Below are 21,223 nucleotides of genomic sequence, written 5' to 3'. Positions count from 1 at the left end.
TCAGCAGTTACCTGGAACTCTTGAAATTAAACATAGTAAAGCAATTAGAAATTAAGTTGGATTAAACTAGAAAGCATATACCATGTAAGCTTTCACGGTCACTGTTTTATTTGAGCTATTAAAAACAGGCTTTGAAAGTTTTCATGATGCATTACATATACCTTTTTTGTTTGTAATTACTACGTATATTCCTGGGTATCAGTACTGGCAAGACAACAGAAAAAACGTGTTTTCATGATACTCTATTTTACCAGTGCTTTTCAAATTTTACTGACTTTGGGTCAGGCTACTCATATAAGGTAGATCATCTCCAGGAGTGGATTATCTTGACCCCCTTTTAAACTTCTGTGTTCTGGCTGACTGGTTTGACAGAGGGAGGTTTAGTCTTTTGGCCTGCTCTGGCCTTACCTTAGGCTAATGTGTGGAAAAAATGGGGCTGATGGATACACCATCGCCTTCTAGCCAACAGCCATAACAGGGGAGAGAGGGGGCTCAGGAGAAAATAAATTGCAGCTATTCTTTAGTACAATCGAAAGCAGGTATGGAGGGAGGATGTAGTAATTGTGAGAGCTACAACAAACAACAAAATAATTGCAGAATGACCTTTTGGCACTCCTTTGTGGGGATGATTCATTATGATGATGTATCAGTTCAGGACAACACTGAAGAAATAACAGGTCATGACCACACTGCGAAGTGTTGCAACACTGTAATTGGATGACAGGTTTTTTTGTTCCTGTTTGTGTGTGTGTTAGTAGTTAATTGTTCCACTTTATTCTCAAGGCACAGTATTGCTGGTCTAAAACATTTGTATAAAACATGACAACTCATCTTCTAAAGATACTAGTGTTTAGAAACTGATGCAAACCAATATGATTATTATGTATGTACTGCAGTTACTGTAATGGGAAATTGGTGCCATGCAAATACAAGCAGCTTCTAACTCTTGGGAGTGGGGAGAGAGTAACCCACAGTTATCCTGGTAACTACAGAAAATGTTAAAAGATACTTGTGATCTGTGCTCTGTTAGAGCGTTGCTGTAACAGACACAGTTTTTGCATATGTATGCAAGTAATAATCAGTTATCATGATACGCTGAAACTCAATCACAAATCCCAGAAAGTGTTGCATGCCTCTCTCAGCTGGGTCTGGAACAGCCTGAAAGAGAAGCAGAGACACAGAATTTTAGAACCAAAGAGTTCAAAGCTCATGTTCATGTCACAGGCTGCCCTTCATTTCTCTCTTGAGAAATGCAAGAAATTACCAATAGAACAAGCCTGGCTTACTTGTTAGGCTTCATTAGGATTTAGGATTTCACAGTTTTTCTCTTCACAAACACTTTTCACAAGAAAGGTTGCAGCAAAATCGTTGGGTATTAGGGCTAGGGGAGGAGAATGCCCCTCACAAAAGGGGTCATTATTTCTAATTGACAAGTCATACTGCTCGTCCTGTCCCCGTGATGCCTAGTGCCGTCATGGACTTGGATCCTTGGATCTTCTAGTCCAGAGCTGCAGTGTTCATTTACCTATCTACCCTAATGGCTTATTAATTTTCTACCTGAAAAGAAGATTGGCTACTGCAGAATAGCGAGAGATCCACTTCTGCATAGAAAATCTTCAGGTGAATTCTTCATAGCAGATCAAAATCAGAGGCTAGGATCTTTTATCTCAGGTGGATGTTTTAGTCAGTGGTATCTTTGACTGCTCTAGAACTTTTGCTTTCTTTTAAAGCTTTTTTCTCAATCAAATTATCTTTGTTTCATCCTGATCAGAATTAATTGACTTTAGTTAAAAGCTCAGTGTTGCTGGTAAACAAAAGTTCTTGGTGCCTGGCCAGCCATAACATTCATGGCATAAAACCAGCAAATGCAGTAGAACCAAACACCGTATGTCCTTCTCTTACAGAAATCAATGCTGGATATCCTTAGTCTGTATAAATATTTGCTTTACTTCCTCCAAAATAAGCATCTAATACTTTATGTTGAACTACAATTCTGGCTTAATTTAAGATCTGGCTTTGAAATTTGCATTTAATTGGCCTAACTTTACTTATGAGAGCAAACACAGTGCTCTGCTTCCTAGTCACTTAGCCTGGTTATTCTGAAGAATGCTTTTGAGCTTTTTGCTACTTTGGTAGCTCATGCAAAGACACAAAAGCTTTTAAAAATAGGCAAATGAATATTTATGCTAGAAAGGTGAGATCTTTGTAAACCTGCTTTAAGAACAGCTAAGTGTAGAAGTTCCGTATTAAGGGAAATTAGGAAATTATATAAGAAACAACCAGTTCCTTTGTGAGCCTCCAGCATAACTTTGACTAATCTCATCTTTTAAATGCTGCTGTAGAATTTCACACAGTGTCTTTGAGAAGCACACAGAAATTAGAAGCACTGAAAAGTATGTGTGTGTTTGCAATTATGAGTAATTTGTAGTATCCAGTGCACAGTACATTTATTCATATCTTTTCATTTTTCTACAAGGACACATACACATTACAGTGTGCATACATTCTTCAGCAACTGGTGTAAAACAAAGTCAGCTACTTGTTCATCGAGTTTGTGCCTGCGTCACCAGGGAGCCCCAGGGCTCTGTGTTGCTGCAATTATGCTGCCACCAGTACCTGACCTGCAGCTGCTCCTTTCCCTTAACCATAGCAGCAGAGTTTCTGAAAACCCATATTGCCACCTGACATCATTGTCTGAAGTCTTTCTGGATGTATGTTTCAAAAGATGACCGTCAAAACTATTTCTTTTCTTCTCTCTTCTACCAGGGAGCTGAAGAGCCGAAGTTAAAATGGGAACATATCACAACACTCATTTCCAGCCTCAGAGAGTTTGTACGGTCCACTGATCGCAAACTCATCGCAACCACACTTTCAAAATTGAAGCTGGAGTTGGACTTTGACAGCCATGGTATCAGCCAAGTGCAGCTTGTGCTCTTTGGTTTTCAAGATGCTGTAAGTTGTAATTTTTACTAAGAAATTTGTGCACATAAACTGAAAAAAACTAAACAAACCAGGACCAAAGAGAACTTGTTTAACTTCCACACAGAGTTGCTGAAACAATAATATTTGAGGCTCAGAAAGTGTAAAAGCAAAATATGAGCCCACAGCAGTGACTTAATTTCATTGCCTTGTGATTCTTTGGCTGGACACAGACCCTGAACACTACTGAGATCTTGCTGATTAAAGATATAGAAGATTCAGAATAATTGTGTGAATATCGCGTCATAATAGTAAGGCAGGAAAGCCTTTCTAAAAAATCTCATTTTGGAAGGTTTTCTGGGAAATAAAACCAACAATGATTGTCAGGTTTATCCTGCACAAATCCAGATCTCTTAAACTTCTCTTGCAAACTAATGTATTGTCCCCGATAGTAATCTATATACCTGGTAATACTGTATTGAATTCTTATTTTAGTATTTTTGACTAGCTGCATATTTCTGCCAAACTAGTAATTTTTATTTCAATTTATAATAAGTGTGATAAGGAGGAATTAAAATTGTTACTTTTCTATCAATAACAAATGCAAGATTTATAATTTCCTACATTAAGCAACCAAACAGATGCACGGGTAGCCTCTAAACACAGGTAGCTAGTTTACAAAAAGCAAATGTTTTCTTAAGGTATGAATTTAATAGTTAAATACAGTTAAATAGTTAGTTCACAAGAAGTTAGGCTTAATGATTAAGATGAATAATGAACATGGGAGGGTGCAGTCGTGCTGAGTATGACTTGTCCAAACTGAAGTCATGTAGTAAAAATGAAATGACAATTCAGGTAGGTATTTGAGGGGGATGATTCTTTTAGAATTTAAACTTGGGGCACTCAGACAAGTAGAAGAGCTGTCAGGAGGGATATCATAGTAAATTGTTGCATAGACTACACTAACAATTAGATGCTTTTATTAAAAAAAAAGTGTTACATGAATCTGTGAAAGAGATCTTCCTACAAATCAAAAGTTTTCTCTTTGATTCTTTTGAGTATGCTTTCAGGTTATTAACCTCATAGTAATATTGTTTTGACATTGGAAGAGAAAAAAAACAAGCATACGAGGTCAAGAAAACAATGGAGGGGTAATAATACAAATACTTGTATTGGTGTTCTGATAGAGATGTTGCTGGGCACCAGTTGTTTGGTAGTGATTGCCTGGGTTGTATTCTTACCAGTAAAGAATGTACATTCTGTTAACTTCATCATTGCAAATTGCTGTTTTTTAACAGATGTCTCTTTCATTACTTTCTACTATTTAAAACTGGGTTTATTAAAACAGAAAGTTGAAAGAAAATCTTTTATTTGTATGTGCACTGTCATAATTCTTTTGGCCTTACAATAGATTTCTATAGTACTACACTGAAATCCAGGACAATATCAAGACCTCATGTGCTGCAGACTGCTGAGGTACTGCTTAAAGTGAGGGAAAGTAGTTCCCTTGCTCTTGAGACTTAATAAGGTGATCTTAGTTACAGTGTTTAATAATCAAAACATTCTTATCAGACCAACCAAAAAAAATTTTGTAATGTAATAAAAATAACTAAATTGTGTTCTTGACTAAGTAAGATTATGCTTCCTCGGTTCTCAACAAAGCTACATTTAGCTAAACATGCCACTGTCTTGGTAATAGTAGTTTGGGAAGGTTCAAGGTACTCACACAGGGGAGTTGTGTTGCCCCAGAAGACAGTGGGCAAGCCTTTGGGGCAGCTGTGTCCAGGTGTGAGGCCCAGGACAGACTCCCCTGGCACTGCTGAGAGGTCTCTGAATCCAAGCACAGTGTCCAAGTGCCATCTCGTGGCCACTGGCAATAGAATTGAGGAGACAGGTACTGCTGCACTGGCTTGACCCTGGCAGGCAGGTAGAGGAAAGCACCTACCCAGTCATTCACTCACTCCTTCCCAACGAGAAGAGAGAGAGAATTGGAAGGATCAAAAGTGAGAAAATTTGTGGGTCAAAATAAAGATTTATAAATAAGTGAAAGGACATGGAAAAGTTCACGAGTATTGCAAAAGCAGTCAGTCACCAGCAGCAGACTAGTGCCCAGCCAATCCCTGAGCAACAGGAAAAAGCAGCCTCTAGTATATTGCTGAGCATGAGCTTATAAGGAATATTGGGAATATTTCCTAGGTGAGCTGTTCCAGCTGTGCCAGCCATGTACCCCTCCAGCCTTTAGTCCACCCACAGTCCCCTGGCTGCTGGGGCAGTGTAAGAAACAGAGGCAGCCTTGACAGCTTGTATGCTTTGCTCGCAGGAGCTGAAGCGTGTGTGTGTTACCAAGGCTGTTTCAGCCACAATCTGAAACATAGCACCGTGTGGACAGCTGTGAAAGCAACCAAAGCCAGTGCAGGCACCTGCATAAATTACTGCATTACGGAATACTCTTGCTTTTTGGCACTGGAAATAATAAGATTGATAACTTTTACATATCCTCTGAGGGCATAATTTGTGTAACTTCAGTAATTTTTTACAGAAAAGTTATCATATTATGAGGGAATTGAACTAATCCTTTTTTTAGGAAGAGTGTATCTTCAGTATGTTTTTGCCATGTTTTTTAGTAATCAGTAGTTGTTCCTTTTTTTATAGTGCTGTAATTTGATAATTTTGTAAATACAGTTATATTTGTTGCTCCCTACAACTGTTTGAGCTCTGCCCCTGCTTTGTTGCTTTGGGTTGCTTCTGTGCCAGGCAAACAGCACTGAGTTTTGTGCTATTGCTGCTTACTGTTGGCTAGGTATTTCCTTGTCATTTGGAAGCTGGAAAACAGTTCCATGAGGTAGAGATGTCTGTGCAAGTGGCATGGAGCATCCATAGAGGCATCTGAGAACATGGCTAAAAGCAGTTTGTAAGCAGACATGTAGGTGGTTAGGAGCAACCCATTGTAGAAAATAATGAGATTGTACAAAGCAAGCAGCAGAAGGGAAGAGAAAATGGTACAGCACAGTTCCCTAATTGTTTAAACTGTCATTAATTAACTAGTTTAAGAATTAAGTAGGAGTGGCGTTACATTAGTTCTTTGATATTTCCTGCAAAAGTACTTTAGAATAGACAAGCAGTGCTGAGAGCAAGCAGTGAAAGTGATACCAAAAAAGTAACAAGATTAATCAGCTACAAGCCTTCTATAACATAGTCCTTGTTACTTGTCTTGCCCGCTTTCTTTTGAAGTTTCTTTCCACAGCCATGAAGGTTTAACTATCACAGCCATCAAAAGTCACCCAAAACAGGAATCAGTACTTGATGAAAAATACAAAATATTGCATGACTTATAATAAAATGGATGAAGTTGATAATATTGTTATCAAAAAATAATTGTAATCATCTGCTTGGATACAGAATCTATAAGTTTAAACACTTTATATGATGTGCATTCTCATTTTAAGTTGTGGGGCATGTAACATCTGAACTGAATTTTCTCTTACTAGGTCAATAAAGTTCTCCGAAATCATAATATTAAGCCACATTGGATGTTTGCACTGGACAGCATAATAAGAAAAGCTGTGCAGACTGCTATTACAATTCTGGTCCCAGGTGAGTCATTTTTCATACTCAGCAAATGTTTATCAGTTGATCTCTTTAAACACGCTTTAGAGTTGTGATTATGATGCTTCACTTAAGGTTTTGAAACCAGCAATAGCCTTTTTCTGGTTCACTGTCTGTTTTGCAATTCAGAAGCTGATTTGTGTATTGTTCAAGCTATTTTGGAAAGTACCTTTCCACAATGTGTAATCTAAATGACTCTGCAACACAGTGAGTAGTTGTAGGTTAAGGTGCTCTGGGACCTAAGTTTTCAAGGTGCAAAATGTTGCCTATTGCTTATGGTCAGAAGCTGTCTTTAAAAAAACCAACAAACTCAAAAAAAATACCCTGGAAAAACAACAACCCCAAAAAAACCTGAAATACCCCAAACCCTTGACTTGGAACCTGCCAAAACCAAACAAACAGGTCTGCAGTGCCTGCAGCTTGTACATTGTTTTTTAAATGTGGATTTAGAATGTATGGCTTCACTGAGAGAAGGAATCTGCTCAGATGAAACTGTAGCCCATTCTGTTACTTTTCTACCTATTTCCAAATTTAGTTTTTCTGCTTCTTAACTTTTAATGCTGGGGTTAATGGTGATATTTTCAAATATGTCATTTAATGCTCTAAGTCGGAATACTTACATTCCTGTTTCCTGCATGGGTTGAGTCTCAGATTATCATCAAGGAGATCTGAAAATTACATAGAAAGTTACAGCAATTCCTATTCTCCTTACTTTCCATATCCCTAGCACAACCAACAAGATATAAATACAGTTTCTGTGTTACTTTCAAGTTATAAAGAAACTCTGTCTTCTGATTAGAATGCTGAACACCCCTTACAGGCATGTACTTCATTACTGTGTAATAGGAGTAACTGTAGAATTCCTCCTTAATAGTCTGTGCTTCCCCGTACAGCTCAGTGTCAGCATTAATTGCAGGTGGTCAAGCTTAAACAGAAGCCTCTGTGCCCTAGTAGTTTTCAGGCACTGATCATCTGCTGCTTCCCTAGTTGCCTTACCCTACTTCAGATTACAGTAATTTCACGACTATAAGGCGCACCCTTTTGACTAAAATTTTCCCTCGAACCCGGAAGTGCGCCTTATAGTCCGGTGCGCCTTATCTGATGTACAAAGCGGCGAAATTTGCCAAACCGGAAGTGTGAGCTGAGAGCCGTGGGGGGAGCCGGAAGTGCCACTGCAGCCGGCTGGGGGCGGGCCCGGAGGCCCGCGGCACTGCCCCTGCCGGGTGGAGGCGGGCCAGGGGGACCAAGGCACCGCCCCTCTCCGGTCCAGGCAGACCTGGGGCCTCATGGCTGCCGGGTGAATGTGGGCTAGGGAGGCCGCGGCACCCCCATTCCCGGGTGGAAGCAGTCCCAGGAGCCCATGGCTGCCGGGTGAATGAGGGCAAGGGGGGCCGCGGCACCCGCCTTCCCGGGTCCAGGCAGTCCCGGGAGCCCACGGCTGCAGGGTGAATGTGGGCAAGGGGGGCCGCGGCACCCCCATTCCCGGGTGGAAGCAGTCCCAGGAGCCCATGGCTGCCGGGTGAATGAGGGCAAGGGGGGCCGTGGCACCCGCCTTCCCGGGTCCAGGCAGTCCCAGGAGCCCATGGCTGCCGGGTGAATGAGGGCAAGGGGGGCCGCGGCACCCGCCTTCCCGGGTCCAGGCAGTCCCGGGAGCCCACGGCTGCCGGGTGAATGTGGGCAAGGGGGGCCGCGGCACCCCCATTCCCGGGTGGAAGCAATCCCAGGAGCCCATGGCTGCCGGGTGAATGAGGGCAAGGGGGGCCGCGGCACCCGCCTTCCCGGGTCCAGGCAGTCCCGGGAGCCCACGGCTGCCAGGTGAATGTGGGCAAGGGGGGCCGCGGCACCCCCATTCCCGGGTGGAAGCAGTCCCAGGAGCCCACGGCTGCCGGGTGAATGTGGGCAAGGGGGGCCGCGGCACCCCCCTTCCCAGGTGGAAGTAGTCCCGGGAGCCCATGGCTGCCGGATGAAGGCAGGCTAGGGAGCCGGCAGCAGCCCCGTTCCTGGGTCCAGGCAGTCCTGGGGAGCCATGGCTGCCGCGTGAATGTGGGCTAGGAGGGCCACAGCAACCCCGCTCCTGGCTCCAGGCAGCCGCGGGAGCCCATGGCTGCTGGATGAAGGCAGGCTAGGGGGCCGGCAGCAGCCCCGTTCCTGGGTCCAGGCAGTCCTGGGGAGCCATGGCTGCCGCGTGAATGTGGGCTAGGAGGGCCACGGCAACCCCGCTCCTGGCTCCAGGCAGCCGCGGGAGCCCATGGCTGCCGGATGAAGGCAGGCTAGGGGGCCGGCAGCAGCCCCGTTCCTGGGTCCAGGCAGTCCTGGGGAGCCATGGCTGCCGCGTGAATGTGGGCTAGGAGGGCCACGGCAACCCCGCTCCTGGCTCCAGGCAGCCGCGGGAGCCCATGGCTGCCGGATGAAGGCAGGCTAGGGGGCCGGCAGCAGCCCCGTTCCTGGGTCCAGGCAGTCCTGGGGAGCCATGGCTGCCGCGTGAATTTGGGCTAGGAGGGCCACGGCAACCCCGCTCCTGGCTCCAGGCAGCCGCGGGAGCCCATGGCTGCCGGATGAAGGCAGGCTAGGGAGCCGGCAGCAGCCCCGTTCCTGGGTCCAGGCAGTCCTGGGGAGCCATGGCTGCCGCGTGAATGTGGGCTAGGAGGGCCACGGCAACCCCGCTCCTGGCTCCAGGCAGCCGCGGGAGCCCATGGCTGCCGGATGAAGGCAGGCTAGGGGGCCGGCAGCAGCCCCGTTCCTGGGTCCAGGCAGTCCTGGGGAGCCATGGCTGCCGCGTGAATGTGGGCTAGGAGGGCCACGGCAACCCCGCTCCTGGCTCCAGGCAGCCGCGGGAGCCCATGGCTGCCGGATGAAGGCAGGCTAGGGGGCCGGCAGCAGCCCCGTTCCTGGGTCCAGGCAGTCTTGGGGAGCCATGGCTGCCGCGTGAATGTGGGCTAGGAGGGCCACGGCAACCCCGCTCCTGGCTCCAGGCAGCCGCGGGAGCCCATGGCTGCCAGATGAAGGCAGGCTAGGGGGCCGACAGCAGCCCCGTTCCTGGGTCCAGGCAGTCCTGGGGAGCCATGGCTGCCGCGTGAATGCGGGCTGGGGGGCCGCGGCACCCCCCTTCTCAGGTGGAAGCAGTCCCGGGAGCCCATGGCTGCCGGGTCCAGGGTGGCTCGGTGGCTCGCGGCACCGCCCCTACCGGGTGGAGGCGGCCCCGGGGGCCAATGGCTGCCGGGTGGAGGCGGGGCCTCGGCCAGCAACCCCACGGGGTGAGCTGGGGGCGGGGCCTCACTGCAAAAAAAAAAGTGCGCCTTATAGACCGGTGCGCCTTATCTGATCTACAAAGTTGCAAATTTTGCCGAATCCGGGGGGGTGCGCCTTATAGTCCGGTGCGCCTTATAGTTGTGAAATTACTGTACTTTTCCTTGCCTTTGTCTCACCCTTTTTTCTTAATTCTTTTTCTTATGATATGGAGATTTATCACTGGCCTTAACACTTGTAAAAGTTATGGCATGTTTAGAGGGATAGTACGAAGTCGATTTTATGCTGTCTGGTGGTGAACAATGGCAAAGAACTTCCGCATCCTGCTAATAAGAACAGAAGTTAGCAGATTCAGACATATTTGTCTAGCAATATTTAGGTAACTGCTATATAATAAATCTGCTCTCCTGAATTTAGTGGAAGCATAGCTCTGTTGATCTTAGTATGTTCAGCCTTGAAAAAGATATACAGCATTGAAATGAAGAGGTGAAATAGGTCAAGGAACAAATGTTTCTTTTGTAAAGAAGAGAAACATACTTGTTAGTTTAGTTATTCAGCAGAAAGGGCAAAAAGTAAGCCTGATTCAAGAAAAAAAGTACAGTAATTTCACGAATACAAGCCGCACCAATTTGACTAAGATTTTGCTCCTAAACCGGAAATGTGGCTAATAATCAGGAGCGGCTAATACAACCTCAGAAGTGCCAACCAGAGTGCTGAGCCGAGCAGCTGCAAAGTCGGCATTTTGCGATTGTTACAAATCGCTACTTTGTTGCACTGTGGGTGGAGCCTGGCTCCCTGTAGGCAGCACGGGGGGCGGGGAGAGAGGCGGGAGAGCTCTCTTTCCTCCTCTGCCACAGCCCGGGGGAGAGACGGGGGGGGGCCCGGCGCCGCCATTGCCGCGGCCCGGGGAGGAGAGGGGGGACCCGGGCCGCCCCTACCGCGGCCCGGGGAGGGGGGGGGAAGTGCGCGCCGCCATTGCTGCGGCCCGGGGAGCCGACGGGAGCCCCGCGCTGCCATTGCTACGGCCCGGGGAGGGGGGGGAAGCGCGCCGCCATTGCTGTGGCCCGGGGAGGGGGGGGAAGCGCGCGCCGCCATTGCTGTGGCCCGGGGAGCCGACGGGAGCCCCGCGCAGCCATTGCCGCGGCTCGGGGAGCCGACGGGGTGCTTTGTCCCTGCCCGCCGCCGCCGCGGCAGCAGCGGGGAAACTACGTCCCTGCCCGCCGCCGGCGCCACGTGCGCGGGAAAGCTCCGTCCCCGCCCGCCGCCGCTGCCGTAGGAGCAGGGGAAGCTCCGTCCCTGCCTGCCACCGCAGGGCAGCGCCGACCCGGGCTGACCGAGCCCAGTGGCAGCGGTGGCCGGCCCCGAGCGGCAGCACCGGGCTGGGCCACCTGGCCCCGTCAGCGGCCCCTAGCGGGCCGAGCCTGCACAGCCTTAGCTCAGCCAGTAAACCCCGCCCTCCCGCGGTTCTGTTACTAATTGCACGCGGGTCCTCGCTGCGAACGACAAAGCGGCTTATATTCGTGTGCGGCTTATCTATGGACAAAAACCGAAATATTTGCCAACACCCAGAGATGCGGCTTATAGTCAGTGCGGCTTGTATTCGTGAATTTACTGTACATTTTGGTGAGGAGACTAGAGGGAGTTCTTAGCAGTAGGAGCCACAATTGAAGGAAGTAAGGAAGAAAGAAAGGTTTGTATTAAATAGTTAGAATTAACAAACAGGCGTTTTTACAATATGTTGTGTAGGAGTGTCAGATCTTGTGTACATATCATACATACCTGGTGGGCTCTGGTAGGTAGTTTAAACAGGGAACAACAGAAAACAGGGTATAGCTTTGTGTTTGTAGTTTTGTGGATGTGCATCATTACAAAATAGGCGATGTTCCCTCTGGTAAGTAGAAGGGAAGTGTGCTTTTAATTGTTGGGAGAGAGGCCTTTTTGTAATTTCCTCTCTATGTTTGGATGCCATTTTTTGGTGAACATGGTATTCTTATAATGATGGAATGCTAAATATGCCAGAACAGCAACAGCAGGGGTACCTGCATAGAAAAGGAAAAATAGTTACTTGTTTAATAAAATGTTTCAAGTCAGGCACATAAGAAAATACAAACTTCTGAGAATGGAATTAAGCAAAAGAAACACTGCTGTACATGTTACTTCTGCACAATTTGACATGAAATGGTAGCCAAATCTGGAATCATATTCATCGAGATGTTGGTTTTTTACAGCTCTTGAACCTTCAATAGGCAAAATAATAATTGCATGAACAAAGGTGCTGTTATGAGTGATCTTAAACCCCTAGAAAATATCTGTTCTCCTTTTACAAAAATTTCTGGTCTGTTGTAACCAAACCCATAGGATGATCTGTAAACAGTCACTTGTGTCTGCTTCTGTTCTAATATTCAACTGATGTTTAATATCTTTGGTGGTTTGTTTTTTTTTTTTTGTTTTTGCTTATATCTTAATAGAATTGAGGCCACATTTTAGTCTTGCATCTGAAAGTGATACAGCTGATCAAGATGATATAGAAGTTGAAGATCAAGATGAACAGCCTCAGAATCAAACCATCCAGCAGCCTTGCATTGTCTTGGAAGATGCAGTAGCTACCTCAGGTGTAAGCACACTCAGCTCTACGGTGTCCCATGACTCCCAGGCTGCTCACAGATCACTGAGTGTCCAACTGGGCAGGATGAAATTAGAGACAAACAGGTAAGTCTGGACATCAGAAGACGGGAACACTAACCTGCTTACAGCACTATGCATTAGTTAGCTTTAAAAATACATAAGCTGGAATGCTAGTGACAGTGCCAAAATTCCATGGCAGTAAGTTGTTCCTTTTAATGATGCTCCTTGCTTAGCTGTGACTGATCACTTACATAGTTTCATGGGTTTCAACAAAACCATAGCGATGCAAATTAAGGTCAGACTTGATTTCAGGTGCCCTTTCGGGGAAGGTCTGGAAAAAACTGACTTGCTTCCAAACTTCTGCTTTTTCTCTCTTTGGTGTGCTCTGTATGGCTGATGAATGGTGTTATGTTTTGTTTCCATTAAGGCAGAACTTGCTGTTCTTTTCTATAGCTATTCTCAGCAAGTGAACTCAAGCTAATACACAGCCACACAAACTCCACAGGGAAACTGCTTCACATTTGTTTCATGCACAAAAATCACTGCAAGCAGGTCTTTGCTTACCAGTAACCATTAATTTTTTATTAAATAAGTTCTTTTCATCAGAGAAAGATGGGGAAAACAGGTGTTTTGTTTAAAAGAGGAAATGAGGAAAAATTTGGATAGTGTATTTTTTTTCAGAAATATGTTGTGAGCTTTTTACAAGTGAAAAGTGATTCTTTAAGGTTTTGTTGTTCTTTCAAGAAATGTTGGAGAAAAATCCAAATCCAAATTATTTTCTATACATTTTGTTTTCTTTTCATTAAAATATACCAAATAGTCTGGTTAAAGTAGCATGGGGTTTTTTGCAGCATGTGATTTATGACACTGGATTTTACACTGAACTCAGTAAATTTTGAATGTGACCTTGATAGAAAGAGAACATGTTTCCAATAAAACAGTTGTTACACTGGTAGAACATTCTTTGGAGCTGCAGTTCCATTTGAAATTAGAATGTTAAATTGCACTTTACTTTATACATATGTCCAGGAAGGTTACCATAATTACAGTACTTCATCAGACTGTACTGTTTTTAATAAAGTGACAGTATTTTGGGGTCCTTACATCACAACTTGTGACCACTGAGAAATATTTTGATTGTCTTATTGATGTACCTAAAGAAATACATAAATACGTTATATTGACTCCCTTTACTTCACAAGCTTATGATGGAGAATAGCCTCTAATCAGCTTGTAGAGGTACTTTTTTGCTATCATTTTGCTTCTCTGAATTTCTCAGATGCAAAACCTCTGACCAAATATTCACATTCAGTCATTCATGCAGAAATTTTGAATAAATAATAAAAATAATTGTGTATTTATGACAGCTTTATTGGCATAAGCAGCAAGCAGTTATCAGGAGAAAATAATGGATTATTTTATTGACCTTTTTCAACCAGAATAGATGGATTAAGAATATGTTGACTGAAAGGTGACCCGTCTGGACAGAATATCAGTTTGCACTGAGAATAATCAAGCTGTGGAGGTAGTGTAGATGCACCAAGCAGCTCTGTTCACATGCAGGGTGAACTTGTTAAGGTTTGTTAGCTCAGGTGTGGAAGCACTCAAGTGCAAATATGTTTCTGGTAGGCCTGCATGCAAGCTAAAAGTAGGGCTAAATGTTTTTACAATGCAGTCGTGGGATTCAGGTGGAATTCGGTTTGCCCCTGTGCAAAGGCAGGGAAGGGGCTTTTGTGGTGCATTTTTAAACTGAATGCCTGTCGTTTAGAAAAAGATTGCAGTGCTCAACTGGTATAAATTTTTTTAAAAATTGGATACATGGATAAGTAAAAGAAACATGCTGAAATGGAACAGTTATCGCATAGTTCTCAGGCTACCAGAGGTTTCAAGAAAGGGATGAAGATACTGCAGTCCTTTCGAGGCAGAACTTCTGAAGACTCAGGAGTCAATTACAGGTTTATGAGTGTGTTCTCCATGTCCAAATTTTGACCAAGTTCCCGGTAACATATCATTCACAAATCCTGCATTTTACTAAACCACTTTTCTAAAAGAACAAATTGCAGCAGTTTTATGTACTAGTTTTCCATTATATTCTGACTATTTTCTTTTGATCAGCTTAAATGGTGCCAGCCACTGAATCTCTCCAGGTTTCTCTCTGCGTTTGTATTATGAAAGAGGTCAAACATGAGTTTTAATTTACTTCTGCTTGACATTCTCAGAAGTAATTGCTTAGGGGAGTAGTCAAGTATTTTGCCTTCTCTTTTCTCACTCTTAATATAGCCTAAGAGGGCAGGCACAAAGTGCCTTATATGTGAGGAAGGGACAGCCCTTGTGTGGTTGAGAATGTATTTTTCATACTTATGAAATGCAGCCATATATTTCCACTACATTTTTATCACTGCTCTACCCTTTCCATACCTTGGAAATGTTTGCTGGAGAGATGTGAACTGGCATTTTTCCTTACAAAGGTTTAATCCCTAGTTTATGAACCACTTCGATATTTGTTCTCAGTTGAAATTTTGTTTAAAATAGAGCACAGACTATAGAAATTTTACTGCCATTTTCTACCATTCCACTTGTTTAGTGGGTGAGCATTTATGTGGAGGGGGCTTCTGTATGAATGTTTATGTCTTGATAGGGGTCATAATCAATCTGTAGTGAAAGAACGTACCTGTGCAAACTGAAGAAATCTGTCATTGTCTTTGTCAGGAAGGTTTCCATTTTAGGTATAGTAAGATCTTTCCTTTCCTGAAAATTTGAAGCTACTGAAGGAAATGTGTGCTTTGTTCCCATTACTTCACAGGTTACTGGAGGAGTTAGTTCAAAAGGAGAGAGAATTTCAAGTCCTCTTGCATCAAGCTATAGAAGAAAAAGATCAAGAGATCAGGAACCTACAGCTCAGTTCACAGCCAATAGGTAAGTGAGAAGAATTTTTAAGGAAAACTTTCATACTGGCTACAGACAAAAAAGTGCCAGCTAAATGTCTGTTCATTTCATTCAGCCAGTCTCAGCAAAGATGCTTTATTGTGCTGCTTCTGGTAGGGTTTGCTCTGAAATAAGAATGTACATTGTGGAAACAAATCACTCGATTTCTTAATCGCAGTACAAGAAATGGTGTGATTGAAATATTTTTGTTTGTGATTATATGGAAGAGTGCAAGGCTCATATCCTACTGAATAAATATTATTTCTAAAGAGGATAATCTAGTATGTTTAGCTAAATGTTCCTTGAATTGTAGGCTGTTCCAATTGTTACATTGAAAGTTCAAGAGGATCTAATTGGTGAGAGGCAAATACAACTCAAACATTACTGAGGGAAGCTGAGTTTGCTGTGGCTGCCCTGAAGAAGGTGGAAGTGCTAATGCAGTTTGATATTTCTGTGTAATATGCTTCTAAGTGTTGCTTCCCAAAAGCATCTGATCCTCAGCCTAAGACATTGCCTGTGCAGCAATTGTATGAGTTACACTGAACAGTTCAGTCAATTGATGCAATAACCTTAGTGTAGATACAGTGACAGTGACATTGATGTGCCTTGTACTAGCAAAGTCATTTTCAGAAGAGGGCAGAAAAAATTTGTGTGTGTCAATGTTCACACTACTTTACCCTTAGTACAGTTGTAGAGAAATTAATGTATAGCTGTCTATAATTTGTAATTAAGTGTGTTCTTTGGGAATTGGCATTTATTTATGGGGATACTGGTATTCTGAGCTTGAAGGGAAAGCTCACTGAAGAAAGTGCTTGAGGAGTTAAAAATGGCAAGAAGTTGCTTTGGCAACACAAAGCCTTGTCTCAATTATGCTTGTTCCAGATATTCCTGGATTGTCTGTCTGTCATCGTCATTCCACTGGCACAGGGACTGAAGACCCTGATCTCATAAACTGGCTGAGAGTTCATGGAGCTGACGAGGCCACGATAAACAAGGTAGCAATGATCCTATTCACTGCCAGGCACAGTTGCATTACTGTTTTGTGACTCAATTTTAAAAAATGCCAAAACTTTCAAATTACTTTAGCACATTTTGAGAGATCAATTTGTTTTCAGACGATAAGAAAAAGCCATGAATGTGAAGGCCTTCATAAATATACAGTACCATTAATAGTTCCTAAATCTGATTATGAATAAAGCAATAAAATATCCTGGTAAATAGACACTCTTGGGTTTTCAGTGTCTTTACACACTACAGCATTCCTACTGATGATACAGGATACATGTTCACCCTTAACAAACTGTGCTCTAGTGAAATATCCTGAAGTAGATCAGTCTGCTCTGCAGCAAATTATATAACTTTAGAGGTGTTGAGGATTTCAGCTAATTTAGGAATACCTGCATGTAGTTATCACTCCTACAGATCAGACCAAAGGTTCCTTCTAGTTGAATTACAACAAATTTAGATGCCATTTTTGAAAAGGTAGGTCTTAACAGTTTTCATTTTCTCATAGGTTAAATGTGGTATTACTTATGGTCTAATTTGTGTTCAGTGAAGTCTGTGATTCTGAGATACCAGTGGTAACAATAGAAATGCCAGTTGACGAAGGTTGTGAGTAGATGTAAAAGCATTACATCTTTCAAGTTGAGCCTAGTATGCCAATGCAGAGTATTTAGTGTAAAAATTAAGTAGTTTCACTGTATTTGGAGAAACAGTGTTTTTCTGTTACACGTACCACATTTCAGCCTAATTTTAGGTTTCTCCCAGATTTAACCTTCTATGTTTAGTGGCAGATGATTCTAGGAAGATGACCTAAGGAATTTAAATAATATTTCTAACAAAATGTTCATTTAAATTTCTTTCTGCAGTTCTTGGCTGAGGATTATACCTTAACGGATGTTCTCTGCTATGTTACACGAGAGGATCTGAAATGTTTGAGACTGAGGTAATGCTTCACAGTTAAATGAACTGTGAGAAAAAAAATTAACTGATACTAAGTCTCTATTGATTGCATTGTGTGCTATTAATTTAAAATAAGTAACACTTTCCAGTATGTCTTTGTATGCTGATACATTTCTCCCAAACAACTGATACTGTTTAAATCTTAAAATAGTCCGTTTCTATTAATGGCAAAATTTTAAGGTAAAGCATTTAATTTACTACAGGAGACACTGGATATTCCATTAGAGCCTTGCTTTTATTAAAAAAGGTAGAGCTAGAAAACCATTCAGTAGTTTATTATCATCATCAAACTTCAGAAATGTTATTCATGGACTGTAACACTGCATTTCACCTAATCATGCCAGGTCTATAGGTCACCAACTTGCATCATGTTGGAAGTGAAATGTGGGTTATGCAAGTCCTTTGGACCAGAAGTCTGAATTCCAGACAGCAGGCATCTGCCAAGTGGAAAGATTGCCCTGTCCTTTAATCAGAAAAGGACTCTGTTCTCTGTTTGAGTAATGCATGTTGAATTTCATCACCTTTGATCAGCCTTCCCACTGAATATCATTGATCAAAACCAGAGGAAGAAAATCAGAAAGCACCTCAGTTGGAAGGCATTCAGGCTAGAGAGTATCTTTGTGCGTGAGTGTCTTTATGATTTTTCTTTACAGAGGAGGAATGCTGTGCACACTCTGGAAGGCTATCACTGACTTTCGAGAGAAACACGCCTGACATCAATATGTTACTTTGCTTCTCTGCAGAGATGAAAAGATTTCCTTTCAGCCAGAGCAGGTGTGCTGTCAGAAGGACTGTTGCACTTTAATCCAGTATTTGTTTACCAATGTTAAAAACACTGCAGCTTACTGACTGCTTTTATTCCTATAATCCACAAGGAATCTGTAAACAACCTGCAACATTATTTTACTTTAAATATTTTTACATGCAAGTTTTTCAAAAATTTTTAGAAAACATACACACAAAAGTTATGAACTCATGAAATATTGTAGTTAAAGTAACCAGATGTTAATTTCCTGACAAACTGATGTAAGATTTCATGTAACAGTACATCACTGGAACAAAACCAAAATGTGACAACAACTTTTCAATTTCTTTGTAATATATCTCAATATTATCTGTAGTAGAGCTTCATAATTTCAATCATAATTAGATATTTTTCTTTTAGTGTGCAAGACCTAAAGGTAATTGTTTTTATCTACCGCTCTATATAGTTTAATATTGTTTATTTTTGGTAATTTAAGTTCCATGGTGCATTTGTTTTAGAGTTGTTTATGTACTACTGAACTGTACCAGTTGTATACACCTGAACCACGGTAATGTTAGCTTGTTCTAAAGCTATCTCTGACATACACAATTGAAAATAAAAATAACCTAAGACTTACTTTTTCCTATATTTTTGGGCTTCTAAAATAATAACAGTGGTGTGGAACTGGAAAATATTGGAATAAAAAAAAGGAAAAAAATTTGTACTGAGTATCAAGGGAACCTTTCTGACACATCTTAAACTTACTGTGATTTGAGTATAACCCTAGCATGGAATATTTTCTTGGTTTTTCTATTCAGTCTAATTCCTGTGCTAAGAAGCTAAGACCAAAAAAAATTCTTCTCTGGGTGCTGTACTTGACTTGAGAAAAGTCCTGCCTCCATGCACTGAATAGTCATTGTGGCCTTTTGTTTATTTTTCTGCTTTTGTTTATGCAGTGATTTTTTTTCTCACATATGATGTAAGAGGGTGGTGGGTGTTCCCTGTACATCCCCTGTCATTGTCGCTCCACTGTCTAGCACTGGGTATCAACAGATTCTTCTGGGGCAGCTGCAAAAAATTCCATTGTGGGTAAGACTTGCATGGACAAGAAGCTGCTTCTTTCTTCATAAGCCTTGGTAACCATTAAAAGGCCTGTGCTCTTAATTTTTCAGGTCTAGCAGGTATTTTCAAGGAAAACTAATTTTTTTTTAAACATAAACACGTTGTCCTAACATGCATACAGTAACTTTTGCTAGCTGAAATGCAACAATTATGTATTTTTAAAAAATAAGAAAAACAGTAGATTAAATAATTTTAGTCAGATTTTTTTTTTTTACTCTGAAGATGGTTCTACTGATTTTTAGGCACAGATGTATTCAACTAATTCCAAAAACTTCACTGCATTTTGCGAGAAGCACAGCTACTGTTTACTAATTTCTACTTCTGTTACAGCAGAAAACAGTACAGTTTCAAGGTAATTTTAAAAATTAGAAAGACCAGTGATAGAAACTAACTTGTAAAACCCAAAACTTGAAAAAGACTGTACCCATTGAGAGCTAACCCTAAGACAATGAACTTCCCTAATATGGTTTTTGTATGAAGGATAATCCTGTATTGGTTCAGCTTTAAAACCTCTGGTTTCATGTGGTATGACTGGAAGGTAATTGCACCGCTCTGTTTACTTGGAAAGCATGCAGCCTGTTCTCTATGACTCAGGCTGCTCAGAAATGCCAGCTATGTAAGGGAGAAAGGAGTGTGATTGAGATTTCTGTTGAGTGTCTCCATGAGACCTAGCCTGGCACCAGCTGGGAATTAACTCCTGTAGTTATTTCCTGGCTTCACCAGACCTGAGGTGGCTTCTGCAGCATTGTTCACCAATCGGTTCTGTATTCTCCATGGTGAGACTGTTGGATCTGATCCATGCCCAGGCCAGGCACGTTTATGCTCCTCCAGCAATTCAGGTCTGAATGTGGTTCCCTGAGCAGCACAGCTAATCCATACAGATACTAGATTGGTGTACAAAAGCTTATGTAAGATATCTACATCAGGCTAATTCATATAGATTGTACCAGATGTTACTTTTTACATCCTCGGACAAAACATGGCATAAAGCTTTGGGAAGGTGTGCATCAGGTCAGCCTGGGGTTCTTGAGCCTGGCTCCCAGAATATGCTGGTGGATAAATGCCTACATGGGCCCTAAGTGAGGGAATTGAGATTGTTAGTGCAGGATTTTGCTGAGGGCAACATTTTGACCGTAGGGCATACCACTGGGCTTCAACTTGGATAACCTCTTAGTCTTTGATCAGTGCTGTTGTAATCCAGGGCTCAAGTTGACTGAGAGATGCTTTTACACCTCCCTTAAGAGGGCACAGAAGTGAAAACTCGACCAAGGCAGTGCTGATTTTGCTCTTTTATGCCTTTCAGCACAGAGCCCAGCCTATTCTTCTATTACAGACACTCTCCTGCCCACAAGCCACAGGGTGTGTTTATCACCCAAGTCACAAACTCCTTGTTCTAGAGCACAAAAGGCTCTTGGTTCAACAACAAAATATTAATTTCCCCTTCCCTTAGAAGACCTTGTGCTCTGAACTTAGCAGTTTGTGAGAGGAGGATGCTCTACGGGGTGGCTGAAGTTGGCTTGGTCCAAGCTCACCAGACTAAGGGAGCTGCCCATCTCCACCTGCTTGCCTGCATCCACAGCTGCATCCTATGAGTTGCCCGATTCACCCACCCTCCTTCACCTGTAGTTCTGATGATTGGCGCTACCTACGAGCCGATGCAAAATTAAATGATGTTTTGATGCAGACTAGAACACTTCAAAAAGAAACATTCTTATGACCCTGAAAAGAAGCATAAAGTAAATTAAGGCAAGCTCATAGGAAAGATAAGAGGATTGTGACCTTCAGAGAAGTGACTGATACATCGACAGCGCTTCGCAGAGAGATTTTTTTGGAAGCAAGGCGTTGCACGCAGCTTTAAAACGGGCTGTTTAAGAGCACGTGCCGCAGGAACGAGTGAGTCTACAGCAGTGCAGCTCTTTCCCACACGATGCGGCGCATCGCCCGGGCTTGCGAGGCGGCCGCCACTCCTCCCACCCACTGTCGAGATGGCGAGCATCCTCAAACCTGTTGTTCCTCTCGGCGCCGGTGCCGAACGAGCTGTGCCAATGCGGCGGGAGCTGCTCTGAAGGAAAA

The 21,223-nt window shown here is 43.1% G+C and overlaps 1 protein-coding gene and 1 long non-coding RNA gene across 2 annotated transcripts in view; one reads left to right on the top strand and one right to left on the bottom strand.

The window, feature by feature from the left end:
* Positions 1-18,676, top strand: part of MAP3K5 (mitogen-activated protein kinase kinase kinase 5) — a 102,433-nt gene extending 83,757 nt beyond the window's left edge. Inside the window, exons 24-30 of the mRNA XM_033055407.2 lie at positions 2,767-2,952; positions 6,408-6,513; positions 12,240-12,480; positions 15,200-15,312; positions 16,204-16,316; positions 17,190-17,266; positions 17,937-18,676. Of these exons, the coding sequence (XP_032911298.1) occupies positions 2,767-2,952; positions 6,408-6,513; positions 12,240-12,480; positions 15,200-15,312; positions 16,204-16,316; positions 17,190-17,266; positions 17,937-17,997 (897 nt within the window). The 3' untranslated portion in view covers positions 17,998-18,676. The remainder of the gene's footprint in view (positions 1-2,766; positions 2,953-6,407; positions 6,514-12,239; positions 12,481-15,199; positions 15,313-16,203; positions 16,317-17,189; positions 17,267-17,936) is intronic.
* Positions 86-21,148, bottom strand: LOC116994029. The gene is made up of 5 exons (XR_004417405.1): positions 20,930-21,148; positions 15,068-15,255; positions 11,551-11,810; positions 7,146-7,193; positions 86-1,158 (listed from the first exon to the last, which is right to left on the bottom strand). It is a non-coding gene; the product is annotated as an uncharacterized LOC116994029 (long non-coding RNA).
* Positions 21,149-21,223: the final 75 nt, after the last annotated feature.

Source organism: Catharus ustulatus, chromosome 3 (genome assembly GCF_009819885.2).
Source record: "Catharus ustulatus isolate bCatUst1 chromosome 3, bCatUst1.pri.v2, whole genome shotgun sequence".
NCBI lineage: Eukaryota > Metazoa > Chordata > Aves > Passeriformes > Turdidae > Catharus > Catharus ustulatus.
This window is presented reverse-complemented; position numbering and strand designations above follow the sequence as displayed.